The sequence below is a fragment of the Lynx rufus genome, unplaced genomic scaffold, assembly GCF_022079265.1.
Source record: "Lynx rufus isolate CCGP_SWC_20201006 ecotype Redwood Valley unplaced genomic scaffold, mLynRuf1.p SCAF_27, whole genome shotgun sequence".
In the NCBI taxonomy this organism is placed as follows: domain Eukaryota; kingdom Metazoa; phylum Chordata; class Mammalia; order Carnivora; family Felidae; genus Lynx; species Lynx rufus.
This window is the reverse complement of record NW_025814842.1, coordinates 4,195,649-4,218,384: the sequence shown is the minus strand read 5'-3', so window position 1 is coordinate 4,218,384 and position 22,736 is coordinate 4,195,649. Positions and strand designations below refer to the sequence as shown.

The window sequence follows — 22,736 nt, the reverse complement described above, 5'->3', positions numbered from 1 at the left end:
GTCATGATCTTACAGCTCATGGGTTCGAGCCCCACATCGGGCTCTGTGCTGACAGCTCAGAGCTTGGAGCCTGCTTCAGATTCTGTCTCCTTCTCCGCCCCTCCTCATGCTCGGTCTCTCTCTCTCAAAAATAAATCAACATTAAAAATTTTTTTCTTTTAAATAAAGGCCCAGGGACTGGGTGACAGAAGGACCAAGTAGCGATGCGTGGTTCTGCTGTGGAATGCTCACACGAGACCTGTCTGCATGTCTAACGGCAGCCTAACAGCCCGCTTCCTTCTGTGTCCCCGCAGCCGTGCAGCTGGCCAGAGATCGCAGGAAAAGCTACTTCCTCGCATGTGTCCCGTCTGAGTTCGCTGTGACTAGCAGGTTCCTGTCATTATCGTTAAGAAATGGTGTCCTCGGGTTCAGTCCTAGCGCATCCTGCCCCTGCTGGGTCATTCCCAGCCTCCGGGAGGCACGGGGAAGCAGCTGCAGCTGGTTATCCGCCCTGTCGCACCGCCTGCCCCTCGGGGCCCGGCCGCCCTTTCATCTGCTCTCACACAAGATGCCCATTGTAACCTCAGGGCTTGTCTCATACCCTTGTGCCCTCGGGTTTTCCACTAAACAATGACCTGTTCTTGCTGGCAGGCCCCGTGCTGGCAGGCAGTGAGAACGGCGTGGAAAGAGCAAGTGGACTTGGAATCAAGCAGACTGAGTCCGTGGCTCCAAAACCTTAAACAAGTGAATTTGCCTCCCTCAGCCCTCCTTTTCTTGCCTACTCTATGGAAAAGAATGGCGACCTGACGGTCCATACTTCCCTTATTGCCGTGAAGACTGAGTGACATGGGTCTGAAGCACCCTGTACTGGTTTGGAGTTTGAGGCGGTGACGCGGGGCAGCAGGAGGGGTGTGTGAGCTCAGGACGCATGTTAAAGATGCCCCCTTCCCGTGGCTGGCTCAGTCAGTAGAGCACGTGACTCTTGATGTCCGGGTTTTGGGTTGGAGCCCCACGTTGGGTGTAAAGTATACTTTTTTTTTTTTTTTTTTTGAGAGAAAAAGATAGGGGAGGAGAGAGAGGGAGAGAGAGAATCCCGAGGAGGCTCCATGCTGTCATTGCGGACCCTGACATGGCGCTCAAACTCACAAACCATGAGATCGTGACCTGAGTCGAAATCAAGAGGCAGACACTCAACCAGTTGAGCCACCCAGGCGCCCTGAGAATACTTGCAAAACATGAAGTCTTTAAAAAAAAAAAAAAAAGACGTTCCCTTTTTTCCCCCCCCTTCCATACAGACATTTCAATGGGAAGCTTGTCTAAAGACACAAAGCTGAAAATCCACTTCTTAAAGTCTCTTCTTGAAGAGATGTTGGAAAAGCGATTCTCTTATTCCTAACAAGGAAAGATAAGCCTGGTGCCATTTCCCCAGTCACAGGCCAGCCTCACCCCTGCCAGGTCGGCTCATTGTTGGCAGCCTGTTTCAGGAAGTAGGTCATAGCCTTATTTGTAGAGGGCTGTGAAGGAAGTCTGGCCAAGAATCAAATCCACACTCTAGGGCTTGTCCCCCTAGAAGTTATGTACTTGGCCCTAATTTTAGTGAGGAGGCTGCTGCAAGGTCCTACAGCCTCGTCCCACCCCCAGGAGCCATTCCCTGCCTGTGCAGCGCATGAGCTTTTGAAAAGGTAAGTCAAGGGACCCCTGGGTGGCTCAGTCAGTTGAGCTTCCAACTCTCGATTTAGGCTCAGGTCATGATCTCGAGGTCCATGAGTTCAAACCCCGTGTCTGGCTCTGCGCTGTCATTGTGGAGTCTGCTTGGGATTCTCTCTCCCCCTCTCTGTTTCTCAAGATAAATAAATCAACTTAAGAAAATGTAAGTCAAATCATTGCATTTCCCACCCATGCCCCAGCTTTCCAGACTCTTCCTTCTCGACTCCATGCCTGCAGCAGTAAGCAGGATTCACTGGCCACTCGGTCCTGCCCTTTGAGCTCCAGCCGTACCAGCTTCCACTGTGCTCCTCCAGTGAGACAGGTCCTCTCCTGCGTCAGGCCTTCACATACCCCCTTCCCTCTGCCTGGAACACCCTTCCCCCATACCTGGCTAAATCTGCACACCCTTCAGGGCTGTGCTTCAGTGTCACATCCTCAAAAAGGCTTTCCTGATCTCCAGGCTAATGTAAGTGCTATTTCACGCTCACAGCACCCAGTGCTCTTCTTCTGAAATGTTCCCATTGCTGTCGTAGCTGCCCCAGATCCCTGTTTGCCCCAGATTTCTCTCCTTCACTAGAACGTATGCTTCAAGAAGGTAATGGGGTGCCCAACTGGAGCCTGTGAGTCTTGATCTCAGGGTCCTGAGGTCAAGCCCCACAATGAGTGTAGAGATTACTTTAAAAAAAAAAAGAATGAAAGAAAAGGTAGAGTCTGACTTGCCTATTGCTGTCCCCAGCATCTCAGCATATGATAAGTGAGAACAGTTCAGCCAGTATTGAGTGAAGGGGTGCCTGGGTAGCTCAGTCAGTTATGCGTCCTCTTGATCTCAGCTCAATAAAGTCTCTTAAAAATTACTTTTAAAAAGAGTGAATAAATAAGCTAGTTTAAAATTAAACTTACATTGGGGCGCCTGGGTGGCGCAGTCGGTTAAGCGTCTGACCTCAGCTCCGGTCACTATCTTGTGGTCTGTAAGTTCCAGCCCCGCATCAGACTCTGTGCTGCCAGTTCAGAGCCTGGAGCCTGCTTCGGATTCTGTATCTCCCCCTCTCCCTGTCCCTCTCCCACTCCTTCTCTGTCTCGCAGAGATCAATAAATGTTCAAATAAAATAAACACTTAAATACAATTTTTTTTTCTAATTAAACTTACGTTCTCACCTCTGCCTCCCACCCTCACTCACATCTGCTGCTCCCGCATCACCTGGTCCAACCGGGTTCATGCTTCCACCGGCCCAGGGTTGTCACAGGTTGTCACAGAACCCCAGAATCCACTGCAGGTTTCTCTCGCCCTCATCTTTCCCGTGGACTCTTCCAGTTGTTGCTCAGCCATCCTCCCGCCTCTGGTCTAGCTTCTGCCATTCATGAAAGCTTTCTGAAACACAAGCCCCCGGACAGATTGCTGCTGCCCTGTCCCGATCCCTTCCGTGACCTTCCAGCGTATAGAGCAGGAGATGCACAACACTGTGATTGCTCACTGCCTCAGAAGGATGGTGTAGAGCAGAAACCCCCCTGGTGTGTGTGTGTTTACAAAGTGTGTGTGAGTGCTACTGTTGTGACATACATTGCAAAGCATGCTTAAATACAGAAAATTTAAGACGGTGGGATAAAAGCCTACTCAAATAATTTTATAGAATGATGTGAATCCTTTTGTGTGCATTAAAATACTAACATGAAGTGTGTTTCATAGTTGAAACGTTTGGGGATCTGGTTCTGCACTTTAGATACTTGGCGTTGATGGCTGCTGTAGCTGCGAAGGGCGCTTCACAGACAGGTGTCAATCCCAATAGGAGGAGTACTGTATTGGTTGCCTGGGCATTCTCCTAACTCGTGATACTTGTTTTATTCAGTCCTGTGAAGATGCCCACTCCTCAAAGAACCCTTGTCTGACCTAGTTCCTCCCCCCCTTTGCCATCTCGTGTGTGCACGAGTGCCCTATTATGCTTAACTCCACTCTGCTCCGCTTGGCTTGCTACATATCTGACTTCCTTGAGAGACTGTGTGCATCCTTACCCTGGGAAAAATAGAAGTTCTCGGATTTCCTCAGTTAAAGGAAGGAAAGGCCCCAATTCTGCTGAGCTTTGAGTTTGCCAGCCATTATTGATTCTCAAGGGTTCCAACATCAGTCTCATTGTCTGTTTTCCTGTCTTAAAATCGGGCTCTTGCCTGGACTTGGTCCGTGTGTCATTTGGACCTAGAGGTGGGGAAAACTGGTAACCTTGACGGCTGAGAGACATTGTGGCCTGAACGCAGTGGCCCTTTGGCTGCTGGAGTTGTTTGCTAAGCATTTGTGAATAGTCAGGTATCCGGGCCTCGTCTTCTGCTTTAAGGGGTTTGGGAGTGGGGCGCCTGGGTGGGTCAGTTGGTTGAGCGTCCGACTTCAACTCAGGTCATGATCTCACAGTTTGTGGGTTCAAGCCCCGCGTCGGGCTCTGTGCTGACAGCTCGGATCCTGGACCCTGCTTTGGATTCTGTGTCTCCCTCTCTCCCTGCTCCTCCCCCACTCACACTGTCTCTCTCTCTCTCTCTCTCTCTCTCTCAAAAATAAACAAACATTTAAAAAAGAAAAGGGGGGTGTGGTTTGGGAATTTCCAGACCCAGCATTTTTGGGAGTGCCTGAGGTAGCAAAGCAGCTTGAGATGCAAGGATTCTGTTTGAATTGGCCACAGCCTAATGCTCCGTATCTGGGTCAGCAACTTCTCCACTCTGGAGGGTAGATCTAGAAGTTCCACTGGACAACCATTTAAAAATAAGTGAGCAGTTTCTGCTGTATCCCACTTTCTGGACCAGGCTGGAAGGCCCACAAGTGGAGATGCAAGGTACACGGAGAGCCGGGCAACTTCCGAAGAGGCCTGAAGGGCAGCGAGTGACAAAGGCAGGGTCTAGTGACTTGGACTCTTGGTCTTATCTTCTCTCGGGTTCTTTGCCAGCATCAGGAAGCCTTGCTGTGCGTAGACGAGGTGACGACCAGGGACAGTGTTGGCTGCTCTTTGAGGAAGCTGTTTGTGTTGACGAACTCTCAGCTCCCTGACAGGGTCATCTGAAACCAAGCTTAATCTTCTGCCTTGCCCATAAAACATTACTGAAGCAGCAGAAAGTGGTTGAAGGGAGGCTCTGGAGTGTTTTCTTTGTATAGCAGAGTTAAGGCCTCAGTGAGTAGTCAGAACAGGTTGATGTGTCTTGAGGACGAAAGGGCAACAGAAAACTTAACCAGAAATCTCTCCGAGACCGTGAAGAACACAGATGGAATAGCAGTCCTTACTGACTGCATCGGTGTGTGGGTGCCCTCCTCGTTCAGAAGGAAGGAGCCGCCTTCTTTGTTATATTGGGATGATGATGAAGTCACCTTTTCCTCCTGATATGAAAATGCACGCAGGTGATGGAGAGCATGGTCTCCGGTTAGATTTGATAGCCAGGATACGCTTGTCCTTCGAGTTTTGAAGTTAACATGGCAGAATACTCTGCTTTCCACAATGGTCCTTGGGACGTTCTCATTAACCTCACTTTGAAGAACATAATTATCCTTGTGTTAGAAGCGATAGAGAATATTTCTCCTGCCTGATATTGTTTAAGCATTTGTCGAGTCTGAGAATGAAGCCGAGCCGCGCTTGAGAGGAGAGAATTACTATTCGGTGAAATACATGTTGTGTTTAGAAGAGAAGATACATTTTAAAGAAACAACAGAGCTCCAAATGTTAAATCTACCCAAACTGCTTTTCTCTCGCCTTATTTTAATTGTGGGTTTCAATGCCTCACTAGTCTCTTCCAAAGACATTTCAGTTTTATCCTCTGGGAACCCTGGGCCCTTCAGTGAGAAGCACCGTGGCAGGAAATCCGCCTCTGGAGCTGCCGGAGAACCGCTGTGATTCTCCGGCACAGTGGTGGTGAGTGGTGGTGGTGTCCTATTATGTGTATGACCGTTCACGACGGACTCCATTTGGCCAGGCCATCTTGCTCTCACGGACAGTGTCTCACCTAGAAAATGGGTTCTTCCTTACAAAGAAGGTCCCATGAATTAATAACTGCATCACCGAGAATGCTGAAAAGCGCTGTCTAAAGGCCGCACATTGTTGTCAAGCTGTTGTTCCTGGTGGGTGGCTAGGTTAGTATTGTTTTGAAGGTTAGGATCCAGATACCAGCTCATCTATTCTCCAGCTGTTGTTTATCCTTCAGTTTCCCAGAATAGTCAGGCACAAGGTCTTTTAAAAATGGGTTTGGGGCTGCTTTGCATTTTGGTGGTTAGTAATTAAGTCATTACCGATTTAGCCTTTGTTCACTGGCGGGGAATGTAGGTAGGGGAACAGAGAACACTGCACCCCTTAGAAGCAGTGGCGTGTAATACTGAATTTCTGATCAGCTCCTCTCTACCTCCACCCACCCCCTTCCACTGATTGGAGCCCGTTTACAACATCTGCCAAAGGGGCCGTCCACGTTCTCAGCTCCCCAAGCAGCCCACTTCATTTCACTCTCTGTCTCTTTTTAAATGCTACTCATTTTTTTATTAGACAGTACATTTATATGGTATAAGATTCAAAAGGTGAAAAGAGGGGCGCCTGGGTGGCGCAGTCGGTTAAGTGTCCGACTTCAGCCAGGTCACGATCTCGCGGTCCGTGAGTTCGAGCCCCGCGTCGGGCTCTGGGCTGATGGCTCAGAGCCTGGAGCCTGTTTCCGATTCTGTGTCTCCCTCTCTCTCTGCCCCTCCCCCGTTCATGCTCTGTTTCTCTCTGTCCCAAAAATAAATTAAAAAAAAAAAAAACGTTGAAAAAAAAAAAAGGTGAAAAGAGCCTGCAGTAAGAAGTCTTCACCCCTGCCTTCCAGCCACTTGGGACAATCGGTGCTACCAATTTCTTAGGTAACTCTTCAGGTTGACTTGATGTGTCGCTATATTCTCCCCCCACCACCTTTGTTATGTACCGTGTCTGTACTGTACATACTGTTCTCTGCCTTGTTGAGTCATTTGAGCAGTATGTGTTGGAGAAAATTCAGTAGTAAGTGGGGAGTACAGCAGTGGGAGATGTTTCTAGAATTGACATCAAGATATAATCTAAGGGCACCTGAGTGGTTCATTCGGTTAAGCGTCTGACTTTGGCTCGGGTCATGATCTCGCTGTTTGTGGGTTCAAGCCCCGCGTCGGGCTCTGTGCTGACAGCTCAGAGCCCGCAGCCTGCTTCCGATTCTGTGTCTCCCTCTCTCTCTGCCCTTCCCCTGCTCACACTCTGTCTCTGTCTCAAAAATAAATAAACATTTAAAAAATTTTTAAAGATAAAATCTAGTGTGTCTCCTGGCGACCTCTAGCCCAGCCACTCCCAAATGCTGAACATTTACACCCAGCTCACCGCCTGGTATTGCCAGTGGGGTCCCACAAAAGGCCAAGCCAGACCTTTTCCATTGTTGCCAAGCTCCATCTCTGTCTTGGGTTGTACAAACCGGAAACTAAGACCTCATCCTTGACACCTTCCTGAATTTCTCTCCCGTCAGTCAACATTCCTTCCCATCCTCACCTACCTCCTTGTTCTGGGCCTTCTCGGGCTCTGTGTTGGGTCTTTCGGCATGTCCACTCTTTCCTCTCTCCAGTGTGTTTTCCACACACAGAGATCTTTTAAACCACAAACCTGACCACGTTGCTTCCATGCTTGATACCTTTTGATGCCTTCCTGGTACTCTTAGGACAGAGGTCAAACTGATGGTCGCGTTTACGCAGACCGGTCCCTGCAGGCTTCTCCCAGCCTGTTTTTCCTCTCTGCGGTCCAACCACAGGAACCAGACTTGCCCAGCCTCACCTGCCAGAGTATTCTCTTTCTATTCTCTGTCTAGAATGGTGTTCTTTGCTACCCTTGACTCATCTGTCAGAAGTCAGGCTCCATTTCCTCAAGCCTTCACCACCACCGCCCACGCCCCGCCCCCAAACTGGATGGGGTCCTCAGTTAAAGCTGGGGACAGTACCATCTTCTCCTATTGTACGTGTTAAGGCTGTAATTTCCACTTGATGGAAATGTAATTGGATTAATGTTTCTTTAAATTCTTGTTATAGGTGTGAGATCGTTTCTGACACAGATGAGTATTTTGTAAACTATAAAGCCTCCTAGAGTAAAAAGTAGTAATTTTTTAAAATTCACCTTTATCAATGAGGCTAAGCTGTGGAGGTTGATATTTGTATTTGTGAGTGAGGGATGACTGAGGGAGTATCTCCCTTAATTAAGGATCCCTAGTGATCCTAATCCAGACCTTTCATCAGTTCAGCAGAAGTATTCCTTTGCCAGAGCAGCACTGGAACCCTGGGCGTAGGGATTACGGAAACCTCTGAGACCCAAACAGGCCCTGCGCTGAGGCAGCTGCCGGGATTTTATTTGTAAAAACCCGATTTCACATAAGTCTGTCTGCTGTGGTTTTTGTTTGTTGTTGTTGTTTTTCAGGTGGCTCCTGACATTGTAGAAGGCCTTACACAATTTGGGTGATGGGGGGACACTTTTTTTGTTTTTTTAATCTAAGGAAAAGAAATTTTCGCCGTGCTTTCTCCTAATGGTTCTTACCTTTTCCGTTGAGAAATGTCTTTAGAAATCATCCTCAGAAAGAACTCAAGCCACGTGAAGCTCGTTTCGCATTTCCTGTTGTAGAACAGAAACTTGTGTGGTGTGTCCTCACCAGGAGCTGTCTTTGTGTCTCTCCTTTATCCCCAGGAAACCTGTAGGAAGTGTCAGGGACTCTGGAAGGAGCACAATGGCCTCACCTGTGAAGAGCTGGCAGAGAAAGATGACATCAAGTACCGAACGTCTATGTGAGTGACCTCGTTCCGGGGGGCTTACGACGGGCCCTCCGCCCCCCCATCAGCCTGCCCTTTGTCAGGGGACAGTGAGGATCGTGTGAAGAGTAGGCTCTCAGGCCACCCCAGTACAGAGTGATCTCAGGAAGTGACCTCACCTCCCTCCGGTTCCTCACCTCTTGAGCCTCATGGAGCTGGTCCTGGAGTCAGATGTGATACAGTAAATGCCCAGCACGTGTGAATTCAGTAATGTTAGTTCCTCTTCTCCGTATAATCTGAATAAATAAGTAGTAACACATTTTAGCTGGATTAGATTGCACTAATGTTGCTTATATCCATGTTTCCTATAGGATACTGGTAGCCTGAGACACTAAGCAGAATTACAGCCTCCAGAATGCAATATAATGCAGTCAGTTAATAATCAGCACTGGGACTCTTTAGCACTCCCTATGTGGCTGAGCACTTTACAGATATTAACTCATTAAATACATTGAGTTAAATAATACAGAAGTCCATTTCTCTCTCATATAATAGTCCAGTCTTGCCACACAGATCTGTCCCGTGAGGTCATTCAGAGACCAGGTTCCTTTATCACATTGCTTCACCATTCCCTGAGGTGGTATTCTCATCTGCATGGTTGTGGCGGGGTTGCAGCCACATTTGCACTCCAGTCCACAGCAAAGGAGAAAGAGACAAGCTGCCAGGCCGGCAGCTTTTAAGTTATAAGATGCACGCGTGTGTGTGTGTGTGACTTCTGCTCCTGCCCAATTGGTGTAGACTGAGTCACATGGCCACCACCTAGCTTCACAGCAGGCACCATATATAATGTCTAGCTGGGTGATTTTATGTCCAACTTAAATTTGAAGGGTGAAGAGTGGGTTTTGTTACCAAGAAAATGAAGTAGGAAATGACTGTTTGGGGCAGTTAACAGTCTCCGAGTTTCTACCACAGGTAGGTGGTATTATCCTCATTTTACTGAATGATACAACTAAGGCACAGAGCCCAAGTAACTTGCACATGGTCACTCGGGTAGTAAGTGGTGCATGGTTTTCCAACCGTGTTCTTTACCACAAATTTGGTGGACAGAATGATGACCCCCAGAGATGGCCCTGCCCTAATCTCTGGAACCTGTGGCATGGCGAAAGGGATTTTCCAGATGTGATTAAGGTTATGGACCTTGAGGTGGGGAGATGATCGTGGATTATCCAGGTGAGCCCAGTCTAATCCCAGGGCTCCTTGAAAGCAGAAACCTTTTCTGTGGTCAGATAGAGGGGTAGTGACAGACTTGGAGAGATGTGAAAAGACTCCACCTCCTGCCTCCGACTTTGGAGGTGGAGGAAGGTGGCCTTGAGCCAAGGAACGTGGCCGTTTCTAGAAGCAGGGAGCAACCTTCAGTGTGCAGGCAGTAAGAAAACAGGAGCTCCGCCCTGCCGCCCCAAAGAAGGAATCCGCTGACAGCCCACGTGAACAGCAAACAGATTCTGTCCTGGAGTAGGTGACCTAGCCCAGTGACACCTTGGTGTTCTTCTGAGGAGACCCGTGCTGGACTTCTGCCCTACAGAACTACAAAATAATGCAGTTGTGTTACAGTGAGCTAATAACGTGTCATGCCTTGTCACAGCAGCAGTAGAAAACTGACACGGATTTGGGGGCCGGAAGTAGAGTGCGGCTATAACAAATACATAGAAGTGTGCGAGTGGGTTTGGAATCGGTCAGTGGGTACAGGCTGGAGGCATCTTGCAAAGCACGATAGAAAAAAAGCCTAGACTGCCTTCAAGTGGTAGAAATACGGACTTCAGAAACCTCACCCTTGAGGGCTCAGAAGCAAGTGAGGAGCTGTGGACAAAACCAGAATTGTCCTGGAGAATACTTGAAACTTCAGTGAACAGACCTGTCGCGTCCCTTTGGCCGTAAAGGCCTGCTGGTGAGGACTCAGAAGTCAGGGCGGAACGTGTGCTTGTGTCAGTGGCAAGAGGCTCAGCCAGCTTCCCTGCGGTCATGCCGAAGGCAGAGGGTGAAGACCGTGCGTCTGGACATGGAGCTGAGAGGACCCACAGGGCGAGCCCTGGAGAGAGGAAAGTGCAAGCAGAAGGAGAGATTGGGGGTCAGAAACAGGATTTGATTGTTTCTGAAATTCCCATCCCGTCCAGGTGACAAAAGACCCCAAAATCAAGATGTTCAGCGTCAGAAAACGCATGCTCCTGGAGAGAAAACCGAGGACGTGTGCCAAACGTCGGAGTCTTCAGTCACGTAAAGGCTCGAGGGAGGGACTCTTCGGATCCCTTCAGTCAGACCCAGGAGCTTCCAAGAAACTCAGGCATCACCCCCCCTCAGCCATCTCAGCAGAAGTGTGTCCCAAAATCATGTCTTGTCTTCACCTGAACTTGATTTAGACGGTGAGATTTGGGACTTAGAGCTGATGCTATGGTGGACGAGACCTTTGGGGTCTTGGTTTGAGGTGGTTGTAAGGGTGTAGGATGGCTATGAATCTGGAGGCCGGAGGGTAGACTGTAGTGGGCAGAAGCACGGCCCTTATCCCCAGATGTGATTACGTCTATGGCAATGAAAGAAAACGAACATGATACCAGAGATGCCACTCCAACTAGAAAAGTCTAGCATTGATTCCTCAAATCCTGTCTGCCAGCGTTTATAATTCAGAGCGGCCACCAGCTGACCAGTGGCATGGCCTTAAAGTGATGAACATGTCAAAAATTACTCTTTCTTGAAAGTAATCATCTTGTCAGGCTATATACTTAGTCTGGTAGTTGTGCTATTGCCAAGAACATTCTAAATTTCTCCTTTGGAGTTGTCTTTCAGCCAGTTTATGAGCCATCTCCCCCCAAAATTTGTTCTGATTACTGTGGACAAGTTACGTCTGGTTTGGATTGGGAGAAGCCGAAGATTTCTGTTGTTGCCATCTGGGCTCTTACCCGTACTAAGAAGGATGTCTTCTTGATGAAGTCAGTACAGATTTATTGAGTGCTCGCTGTGGATAGCAGTAGTTAAGAACCTTGAACAAATTTCTTAATCATTCTGTGCCTCGGTTTCTTCATTTGTATGGTACAGAGCGTACTTGTGTCTGCCTCTCGTGGAGATGAAAGTGCTCAAGTGCCTAGCGTGATTCTGGCCCCGTAAATCTTCCGTAAGTGCTCACTGTGCCTGTGTGTGTGTGCGCACGCGAATGTGTAAGCAGAAGGCCCTAGTTCACAAACATGACACAAAGCACTTACACAGATAACTTCTTGCATTGGGACTTTCTCAGGTCATGTGTTCCACCTGCAGTTGGTGACGGAGCACTGCCCAGCTCCGTAAACCGACTGTCAGTGCCCCGGGCCCGGGCCCTGGGACTGCTCCAGGACTTGGTCACAGGCCAGGAAGTGTTTCTTAGCAAGAGAATAGCTGGTTACTTTTCAAAGCAGAACCTCCACCCCGACGTCCTGTCAGTTCCTTCCTCCGGCTCCATTCGAGGTCTTGGTCTAACCTAGATTGCATCCAGTAACAACTGGAAAGCCTCTCTTGGTCTGGGCCCTACTTAAACCTGGCAGCCTTTTTTATCAGCATAAATAGATCAGAGTGGCACATCCAAGTATGATCATACGTTAATTCCAAACGTGATCATATGTTAATTCCAAAATCCAGAAAGACCTCCCAGATGTCCGACTTCTTTCTTCATGGTAGGGGATACAAGATAAGGTACCATGTGCTTGACTTTGGAGGGAACAGCATAATACACACGTGTGACCTCCAGACTGCCAGCATGTCGTAGAGATTACAGATCTCTGTAGTTTGAAGGGATTGATCTCCCGCCTCCTAGCACTCATCTACCATATTAATGTATCCTAGAGTACCTGCTACTTCCTGGTCACCCAGGTTCTATCTGCTTGTCTTTTGAATAGAAGACCACTGTATTGTCCTGTTGGACCACAGATGATCGAGGTCCTTGCCAACTGCTTCTGGTATTCTCTGCGTATCAGACAGAGAAAGCGTTTTTCAGATCAGTAGCTACATACCGGTTGCCAGAGGCTGTGTGTATTTGCTCTGGAAAGAAATGACATCTGGAACAGCAGCTACAGTTACAGGCAGCACCTGATGAGTCACAGTAATGCACATTCTCCATACAAGTACCTACAATACAGTAATGTTCTCAAAGCCCCACTATCTGTACAGGCCAAACCGAAACAATAGGAGATGTGTTGAGAATCGGTACCGCTGTACCTTTGAAGTCTTCGATGATGGCACCAATCTCAAAGATGCCCAGGGGAATCTGGTGGTACTTTCTGTAGAGAGGGGGTCCTCCGAGGGCTTCCACTTCCTTTCCCCACTGCATAGCCCTTACTCCACAGACCAGAGGTTCCAGGGAATCGTGCCAGTTGCCTAGTGTCAAAAATAAGCAACGGCAGGGTACACACCGGGAATTATAAGCAGTTTACTGTTGCTGAATCATAAAATACAGCATAATAAGTGGTACGAGATGGGATGGGTATTCCAACTTGTACGTGAATGTTCCTGGCAGCACTATCCACAGTAGCCAAAGGTGAAAACAGCCCAGATGTCCTTCAACTGATGAACAGTAAACGGAGTTCAGTACGCCATAGAATGGGATTCTTACTCAGCCGTAAGAACAGGATGAAAATCCATGCCGCAACCTCGGAAGCCTCCTCAGTGAGAGGAGCCAGGCACAGAAGGCCACCCTCGCATCGTTCCATGTGTCTGAGCGGTCCTTAGACATGTGGATATTTGCCTGTGTGAAGAATAGACCAGTCAGTTGGAGACAGAGACAGATGAGGGGGTGCAGGGAAAGGAGGGTGCGGGGAGTGACCTGCTTCGTACGTATGGAGTTTTTTGGGAGGATGATGAAAATGGCCTGGAACTAGATAGCAGTGATGGTTGCACATCATTGGGATATACTAAATGTCTCTGGATTTTAAAATAGCTAAAATGGAAATTTTATGTGCGTTTTGTCACAATAAAAGAAATCCATACACACACGCGCAAAGGAAAACCATCGAACATTTTGAATGGTATGTGCCACCAAAAATGACGACAGCTCCCAAATTCCCAACATACTTCAACAGTGGCGCAAATAACCAATCATGGAGCTGTAGGGTCTAGATCAGTTATGTAGAGGGGGGTCTAGATCATTTTTGTAGAGGCGGCAGTGAGCCTTCCTGTTTGAGCACAAGGTCAGCAGACACGGCTGCAGCTCCGGCTGCTCTTCCTGTCCTGCCCAGAAACACATCCTGTGGGGATGTTTGTTTCCTGCCTCGTTTAGAATCCAGTTCCCAAATCGCTCTAATCCCAAAAGAATCAACTGATATCTCCTCATCTCAATTGGCACTTTCGTGTTACTGAACAGGTCACCACAAGCCATAAAAGCAGTCTCTGTTTGGTGTAGGAAAAGTTAACAGGGACTGGCCCTACCTCTTACTGTTCTTATGATTGCAAAAACGAAGGCCTCGAACGGACCTTCTGCCGTGTGGAACAGCTGTTTGAACATTAGAGCCATGTTGAGTGGTGCGCACTGTGTGCTCCTCCATTCGTCTGGGAGTGCGTTTTCTCCCCTACCATATCCACCGTTACTTTGGTGACTGATAGCATGGTGGAACAGGGCAAGCAAATAAATGTGCGCCTTCTTCCCAAGCTTTCGGGAAAGGGGTGTGTAACCTTGGTTCTTTCATCCACTCCTCTCCCACACTATAGCCATAGCAGCTACCCAGGGAAGAAGCCAGCCAGCCCCAGGCCACCAGAGCATGACAGCTCAAAGCCACACAGCAGCCTTGGAGGCGATCTTACACAAAAAGTTTGCGCATAGAGAATTGCACTTGTGTTTTGGTCACAGGTTTTTATATTGGAAACATTTGCATCAGAACCTTGTAAGTGTTAACATGGAGCATTGAGAAATGTCTTCACAGTTGCCGAGTAACTGAATTCATGAACATGTGTGCTGTATTATCAAGTTGACAATAACAAATTCACTTTATTTAAACTTTGTCTCCTTGACGATGTTTCCTATTCAGCGACACTTAGAAATCATTTATTCTTCTGTGACTTGAACTGGGTTTAAATTCTTTTCAAGCCGGAGCTTTCCTGCATTTGGGCCTTTCAAAATGAGACCTAAATGAATAGCAGCCAATTTCCTAATTCATTTTTCTATTCTTAAGCACATGATCTGGCTTCTAAGGAGCAAACTATGACAGTCTTCTGGATATCAGTAATTAAAAACACCTGCCTGCCCCCAGACTCACCTGGCTTCCCTTACTTAGCAGATACACTGGGAGCCCTGGGAGGAAGATGGCTATTTTCTCAGTGTTAGGAGAGAGGCTACAGATCAGAACTCCTGCCCAGACTGTTGAGTCTTTTCAGGGAAGCAGTTCCCTGGTCACCCTTCTGGGTTCCCGCTTGGAAGAAAGAGGAGGGCTCAGAGCAGTGGGGCAAGTCCAGCTTTGTGGCTGTCCACTCTTGGAGTCCTTCCTGCCTTCCCTAGTCTCCGTAGGTGTGCCTTTTAGTACCTTTGAAGAACTCAACTCAGTAGAGGAGGACAGACACATCAACAGTCACAGGCCAAGGTGGCAAGTGTCATTTTAGAGTTAGGAACACTGCACTGCGGAAGAAACTAGTCCAGCAGCGCCAGCTCTTGGCAGAGAGCCAAGATGTGTCATTTCGGCTCTAGTCCCCTGCCTCTCCAGATCAGGTAGAGTGCTTCTGGAAAGAAGTAGCTTCCGTTGGCCGGGATCGACTCCTATGCATGCAGATCCCCTCGCTACAAGGGAGTCTGGGGATGTGGGATTTTGACGTGGAGATGGGCCCTGTCAACAGGAAGAGGTTATGAACTGGTTGCTGGATTGTCCCCACCTGTGTCTCCCCACCCCACACTAAGTATTCAAAACCGAAGGTGTCTCTGCAACTCAGGTTTAGGCCCACTGGCTCTTCGTGAACCAGCTTTGTTTATAGAAAACACATATTTAGGAAGACCTTGCGTTTTCTCTGCTTTAGGCCTGTAACAAGCAGAATAAGCAGTTTCCAAATGCTGGTGCCAGGTGCTGTGCCAGGGTACTTGATATTCATACCTAATAATCCTCAAAACGTGCTGGAGGCAGCTGGGCTTTCCTAATTTAAAAATGAAGCAACTGAGTCTCCGAGCGGTTGTGGCATTTACCCAGGGTCACATAACTAATAAACCAAACGTAGTTATCGACTCCAAAGCAGAGGTTCTTTGCACTCTCCAGGTGTCACTAGAAGGGCTAGGCGGTCCCCTGTGGGAAAACAGACTTAGTGGCCACAGCGCTTTTCTCTTCCTGTCATCTTCCCTGCTGTCTCCTCTCATGTGTTCTCTTCTCAGTGAGGAGAAAATGACGGCAGCCCGCATCAGGAAATGCCACAAGTGTGGGACCGGCCTCATCAAATCCGAAGGCTGCAACCGCATGTCTTGCCGCTGTGGCGCCCAAATGTGCTACCTCTGTCGAGTGTCCATCAACGGCTATGACCATTTCTGCCAGCATCCTCGCTCACCGGGAGCTCCTTGCCAGGAGTGTTCAAGATGCTCTCTCTGGACCGACCCCACCGTAAGTGAATGCATGGCTGCCTGTTGCTTTGTAGGGGGCAATCGTGGTAAGATGACATACTGAAAAGGGATTTTATATACACATAACTCGGGGCGCCTGGGTGGCGCAGTCGGTTAAGCGTCCGACTTCAGCCAGGTCACGATCTCGCGGTCCGTGAGTTCGAGCCCCGCGTCGGGCTCTGGGCTGATGGCTCGGAGCCTGGAGCCTGTTTCCGATTCTGTGTCTCCCTCTCTCTCTGCCCCTCCCCCCGTTCATGCTCTGTCTCTCTCTGTCCCAAAAATAAATAAACGTTGAAAAAAAAAAATTAAAAAAAAAAATATATACACATAACTCATTGGGACTTCTGGAAAGATATGAAATTACATAGACCAATGACCACGGGGAAAAAATGAGAAAGTAATTAAAAAGCAACTCCTCAAGAAAGCAGCATGCCCAGTTTGTAGGCAGAGTCTTACAATCCTTCAGGGAATAAAATGTTTCTGTGCCATCTAAAACAAATCCCAGAGCATAGAAAAGTAAAGATAGTTTTACGTATTTGTGTATAAAGCATAATGCTGATACCAAAACCTGACAGAGATAACCCTAAAAAAAGAAAATTACATCCGTCTAACTCATTAATATAGGTTTTAAACTCTGTAAATAAAGGGGCGCCTGGGTGGCTCAGTCAGTTGAGCGTCCAACTCTTGATCTTGGCTCAGGTCATGATCCCAGGGTCATGGGATCGAGCCCCACATCAGGCTCCATGCTGAGTATGGAGCCAGCTTGAGATTCTCTCCCCTCTCCCCTCCCTTGCTCATGCTTGCTCGCTCTGTCTTTAGATAAAAATAAATTCTCGGGGCGCCTGGGTGGCTCAGTCGGTCGAGCATCTGACTTCGGCTCAGGTCATGATCTCATGGTCGTGAGTTCGAGCCCCACGTCGGGCTCTGGGCTGATGGCTCAGAGCCTGGAGCCTGTTTCAGATTCTGTGTCTCCCTCTCTCTCTGCCCCTCCCCTGTTCATGCTCTGTCTCAAAAATAAATAAACGTTAAAAAAAATTTTTTTTTAAGTAATAAATTCTCTAAGTAAAATATCAGCAAATAGAAACTATAACCAAGTGAGATTGTTCCAGAAATCCAAAAGATGGTTTAATACTGAGAGCTTTATTAATACACTTCACCATATGATATCTTTAGATGGTAAAAGACATGTAATAAAATCAAATATCTATCTTAAGGTTTAAAGAGTAGTATAGAAGGTTGATTTTTTTAAATCCTATATTTCAGAATAGTCCTTCAGCATGTTTTTAATAGTGAAATACATAGAAGCATTACCAAAGGTCAAATATAAGACCATCAGCACTATTTTGTTTTGGAACTGCTCGTCAGTTCAGTTAGCTAAGAGAGCAGAAGTTAGAGAACATAATTGCTGGTGTTTACTGGACATCCACTGTGTTTCAGGCACAGTTCTAGGCACTTTTAAATGTAGTGAAGAAAGTTAAATCTACCGTGTTAAGCCTGAGAAAAGACAAAATAATCAACTGGAAAGCTATTAGAGGCCATAGCCATACAAAGATGGCTAGATACAAAATAAATACACAGAATGTCATTCACTGTCATTCATATTATATAGCAATACAAGTCATAAAAATATCCTAGAGATTAGGAGATTAGGTTCAACAAGAAATACGAAGAAAACTATAAAAGTATATTGAAAGACATGAAGAGACTTGAACATATGGAAAAATATGCTTTCTTCTCAAGTAAGTTTTCACATAAACTGTATCACTTCTTAAAGTGAGTTCTAAGTTTGAAACTCTGAATCAGTGATAAGCTGATCTGGGCCAAGAGTTGTTCTCCCACAAAGATTGAGCAGAACAGTGAAAACCCTGCAAGCGTGGAGCAAACAAAAGGCCTGAGGAAGGTGCACCAGAGCCCCGGGGGCGCCAGCCCGCCACTCCTCTGCTCTCCCTGGGGCCAATGAGGACGGCCTGAGAGTGGAGACGCACCTCCCCCTCTAAGGGAAGACAGCACTTCTATCCGGAATCTAGACGTTTGCTGTGATTCCCATTTAAACTCAGTAGGATGGTTTTTTACCCTTGAAAAATTGCTTCTAATGAGACTAATTTTTACTAAGCTGCGCTAATCATGTAGACTCAAGACTAGACCAGAGGACAAAACAGAGACCGGAAACACGTTAAATGAGAATTTCATGTGATAAAAATATTGGTTTTTATGTTTTGGTTTTTTTAAGTTCTTATTTAAAGTAATCTCTGGGGTGCCTGGGTGAATCATCCTGCTTCGGCTCAGGTCATGATCTCGTGGTTCATAGGTTCAAGCCCTGCGTCAGACTCTGTGCTGACAGCTCAGAGCCTGGATGGTGCTTCAGATTCTGTGTCTCCTTTTCTTTCTGCCCCTCCCCAACTCGTGTTCGTTCTCTCTCTCTCTCCCTCTCTCTCTCTCTCTCTCCCCCCCCTCCCTCCCCTCCCTCTTTCTTCCTGTCTCTCTCAAAAATAAACAAACATTAAGAAATAAATAAAGTAATCTCTACCCCCAACGTAGGGCTTGAACTCACAACCCCAAGATCAAGAGTATCATGCTGTACCAGGTGAGCCAGCCAGACAACCCTGAAAATATCCTTTCAGATCACTTGGAGAAATGATAGATGCACCCGTTCTTTTTTTCTTAACTACTCCGTGTTGCCAGGACTAGTCTGAACAGAAAAGCCCCGTCATCATGGAGTTTACAGTCTGAGATGAGTCCTTCGTGTAGTTGGTGTTACGCAGGACTGACGAGTGATGCCACAGAGAAGGCTAGCGCAGGAGAGGGAGGCTAGGCCGCCTTTAGGTGGAGTGACCTGCAGGCTCCCCCGGAGGCAGCATTTGCAGAGAGGCCTGCCTGAGGAGGAGGAAATCAAATGAATTCAGCCTATTTGGGGACCAGAAAGAAGGCTGTGTATCTTGCAGGTGGTGGCTGAGAGGAGGAAAGTGAGGGAGGCAGGCACAGCCAGGCCGTGTGTCTCACCAGCTACAGTGGGAGCTGCTGCAGGGCTTACATGGGGGGGTGACTTGGCCTAATGTAAGTGTTCAAGATCACACTGGCTACCATGTGGCACGAGAAACCTTCAGCAGCTCTTTTGGGGCACTGGGCTATTTGGAAATACTTCAAGAAAACAAGAGAAAATGACTTCTATCATCCCCTAAGTGCGAAGATCCTTCTTAGTGGTATATCGAGGCCAGACTAAAATTACTTAAATCCTCTTTGGCAAAAGACATCGTAAACAAAGATAAAGTTAAATGAAAAACTGGGGGAAATCGTTGTAACACACATATGATACAGATGAATAGTAAAATGTAATGACACGGGCACCTGGGTGGCTCAGTCGGTTAAGCGTCCAACTTCAGCTCAGGTCATGATCTCACCGTCCGTGAATTCAGGCCCCGAGTCGGGCTCTGTGCTGACAGTTCAAAGCCTGGAACTTGCTTTGGATTCTGCGTCTTCCTCTCTCTCTGCCCCTCCCCCACTCACCCTCTGTCTCTCTGTCTCTGAAAAATGAATAAACCTTAAAAAAATATATATGTAATGAGTAATACGACTCAATAAGAAATCAATAAACATCCCTCTGTTAATAAGGATCAATTTGGCTGTGACTCACGGAAGTCCAAAAACAGCAGTGGATTAGACAAGATAGAATTTTATTTTTTCATCACATGTTAAGTACAGCAGCGAACAGCCCGAGAGTGGGATGCTGGTATTAGGAGAGTACACAGCTATAAAAAGTGATGCTGGGGCGCCTGGCTGGCTCAGTCAGTAGAGCATGTGACTCTTGATCTCAGTTCGAGCCCCACATTGGGGGTAGAGTTTACTTAAAAAAAATTTTTTTAAGCGATGCTATATGTATACATTTTTTTTTTAACTTAAATATCCAGGTAATATATACTGCATTAATAAGATGCTATATAGCTATATTTTAAAACATGTTGGAAGAAAAACATGGAAAGATCTACACATAGGACACCCAACAGCATGTAGCTGGGATCACGGACCCAGGTTACCGCAAGGGCAATAGTAACATAAATGATTGGTGAATGTCAAGTGGGGCCAGGTCTGGGGCCGGAGGGTGTGGTGGGGACTGTGGCAAACAGGAGAGGGTATAAGCGTCCATCTAAGGCTGCCCCTTGGCCCCCACAGATTGTTGCCAAGTGAGATATTACTCCTAGTTACCTAGCCATGGCTTCACATTCTCCAGAGAAGGTAGAAATCTGTACTTTAATATGATCTCTCCTGATTGTTAAAGATTAGCCCTTAATCCAAGTATCTTTAAAACACAGTTTAAACTAGCACTTTATAAGCCAAAGGAAGCGCCTTGTCAGCCAGCAGACTTGACCCCTGCTGCAGAACATCTCCAATGTGCCTGACAAGAGGAGGTGTCGGTAACAGGCCGGCCCCTGTGTGACAGCCACAACAGAGCATTCTCCTGGCCTACCCATAATCCTCGGAGCGACCAGTTTTGAAAAGCAAGGAGTCGTATATGGAAACCAGGTGTGTGCGTGTCAGGAACAACCTCACTGGGCAGAAAATTGGGCTGAGGGACCCAGAAATCGCTCTCACTCCACAGCTCTGTGACTGAGACTCTTAGCAAGCCTTCCTCCCCGCCACCCACTCCCACCCCCCCATCACCAAAGGAAGGGCAGACTTTGTAAATAGGTCATCCTTCTGGTGTTGGTTTGATGGAGTGGAGGGAGGTGCGGCCCTCAGTGACACGGGCTCACTAAGGTGATCCGCGGGGCCTCTGGGGACGAACCTTCCCGGGACCTGGCATTTCTGCCGACCTGCTTCCTCAGTGCCATGCAGCTTAGCAAACTGGGGGAACTATGTGAGGAAATAGGATTTTTTCTTTTAAGTTTATTTATTTATTTTAAGAGAAAGGGAGAGCGGGGGAGGGGCAGAAAAAGCAGGAGAGAGAGAATCCCAAGCAGGCTCCATGCTCTCAGCACAGAGCCTGACATGGGGCTCAGTCCCACGAACCGTAAGATCATGACCTGAGCCAAAACCAAGAGTCAGATGCTTAAACCGACTGAGCCAACTAGGCGCCCCAGGAAATAGGATTCTTTCTCTTCAGCTACAACTCCCACTAAGTGCTCCCTGCTCTGCGTCGTCTCTCCGGAAACAGCGCCAAGTAGAGTCACACACACAAGAGGGCGTTCGGCTGGCTGACCTGTCCTCAGCCTGCACAGTTTTCCCTTTCTCCTCACGCTTGTTCTTGTTCCTTCTCCCACCTCTTTTTTGGTCCTATGCCTGGAATTGGTTAAAGGTTTCTTGTGTTCTGTTACCTTGTTTGGGTGCCACGGCGTGCGACTGCCCCCTTGTTTCTTGTTGAACTGTCATCTTCCGCCCTGAGAAAGGTTCTGTATTTGCTCAGAATAAAGTTCAAAAGGAAGGTCAGGCAAATACAAACTCCTCCGATCTCCTCGGGCAGCTACAGCCAGAGATTTGGTTCCATGTGCCCCATTCCCATCAAATCTGGGATCAGCCCCGTTTCCTTGATTCTCACCAGGAGACTGATTGGATTCCAAGCCAGCATCTGTTGGGGCTTCTGAGAACACAAAGCCATTGAGAAGTCCAGGGAAACAAAGCGTGCCCTGTCATCCAAGCCTTTTCTCCAGCTTAATTAACCAGCGAGGCCGGGAAGAGTCTCTATGTCCCTTGGTGGTTTTCTCCCTTAATGACCAGAGATTGCTTGGGAACCCGAATGAACTCCATATGAGAGCTGAAACGGGGAATGTAACTTTCCTTCTCTGCTCGTTATCAACAAGAAGCCAGCAACACTGAACCGCGAGTCTTGAAAAACAAGATGTCTTTTCAGGAAGGAAAGAGAAGCAAACTACAGTTTTCTAACTGGGGGGCAGGATGCAAAGCCACATGGCCACACCTAAGTGAGCAAACGTTATTTTGCAGCAGGGAGGGTCCCTGGGGCTTGACTGCGTCCAAACACGCTGACCATTCCCTGTCCGTGTGCAGCTGAGTGAGCGGTAGTAGTTAGAAGGTGTGTCTCCTCAGAAGCCGCGTTCAGCAGGGCAGTCACCTGGCAGTGTGGATTCAGAAGTGGGGCAAAATTCTTCACAGCCCTCTTCTTCTCTATAAACGCAAAACAAAGTCAGTGTTTATCTTGGATTTTGGTTACCAGAAACTGCGCAGAATTGTTTTTCACAACCTCCTTGATTTTTTTAATATGAAAGTAAAGATTGTTCGATTCAAATAAAACTCTGGGGCTTTTACAACCAGTTTACAATTTGATACCGTTCCCACCCAGCCATTTGGTCAGGAGACGTGTTTATTTTTCCCAAGCCTGCGTCGAATTGAGCCTGATGTTGACCTGTGTTAATGTGTTTAATTCTCTAAGGCAGATGCGTCCTCCCATTTTTACAAAGATGACGGTCAGTGAACGGTATCTCGCAGGCTCCAGCCCGGATTGTTTTTTCTCTTGGCGTCTTAAAGCCGCCCACCTGGCTTCTCCCGTCTGTGGTTCCAGCACCACCCCGACTAGACCAGTGCCCAACCCCTGCCGGGTCTGGTGTATGGAGGATACTGCACAACCTTTTTTTTTTTTTTTTTTTTTTTTTAAAGTAGGCTCCACGTCCAGTGTGGGGCTTGAACTCATGACCCTGAGATCAGGAGTCACACGCTCTACCGACTGAGCCAGCCAGGCACCCATGTTTCCTTAACTTTTTTTTAATTTAAACTTTTCTTAACGTTTAT

General features: G+C 47.6%; 1 protein-coding gene and 2 non-coding genes across 6 annotated transcripts in view; 2 read left to right on the top strand and 1 right to left on the bottom strand.

The window, feature by feature from the left end:
• The window catches only part of RNF216 (ring finger protein 216), a 143,827-nt gene that overhangs the window by 109,780 nt on the left and 11,311 nt on the right, over positions 1 to 22,736 (top strand). For all 4 annotated transcript variants that reach the window (XR_006964003.1, XM_047089056.1, XM_047089054.1 and 1 more), the window contains exons 14-15: positions 8,358 to 8,455; positions 15,780 to 16,002. Coding sequence is in view for 3 of the 4 variants with exons in the window: in XM_047089056.1 (XP_046945012.1) it covers positions 8,358 to 8,455; positions 15,780 to 16,002 (321 nt within the window). In the remaining variant the exon portion in view is untranslated. The remainder of the gene's footprint in view (positions 1 to 8,357; positions 8,456 to 15,779; positions 16,003 to 22,736) is intronic.
• Positions 16,842 to 16,925, top strand: TRNAR-UCG (transfer RNA arginine (anticodon UCG)). Its single transcript has one exon. It is a non-coding gene; the product is annotated as a tRNA-Arg (tRNA).
• TRNAR-CCU (transfer RNA arginine (anticodon CCU)) lies at positions 22,614 to 22,686 on the bottom strand. The gene has a single exon. It is a non-coding gene; the product is annotated as a tRNA-Arg (tRNA).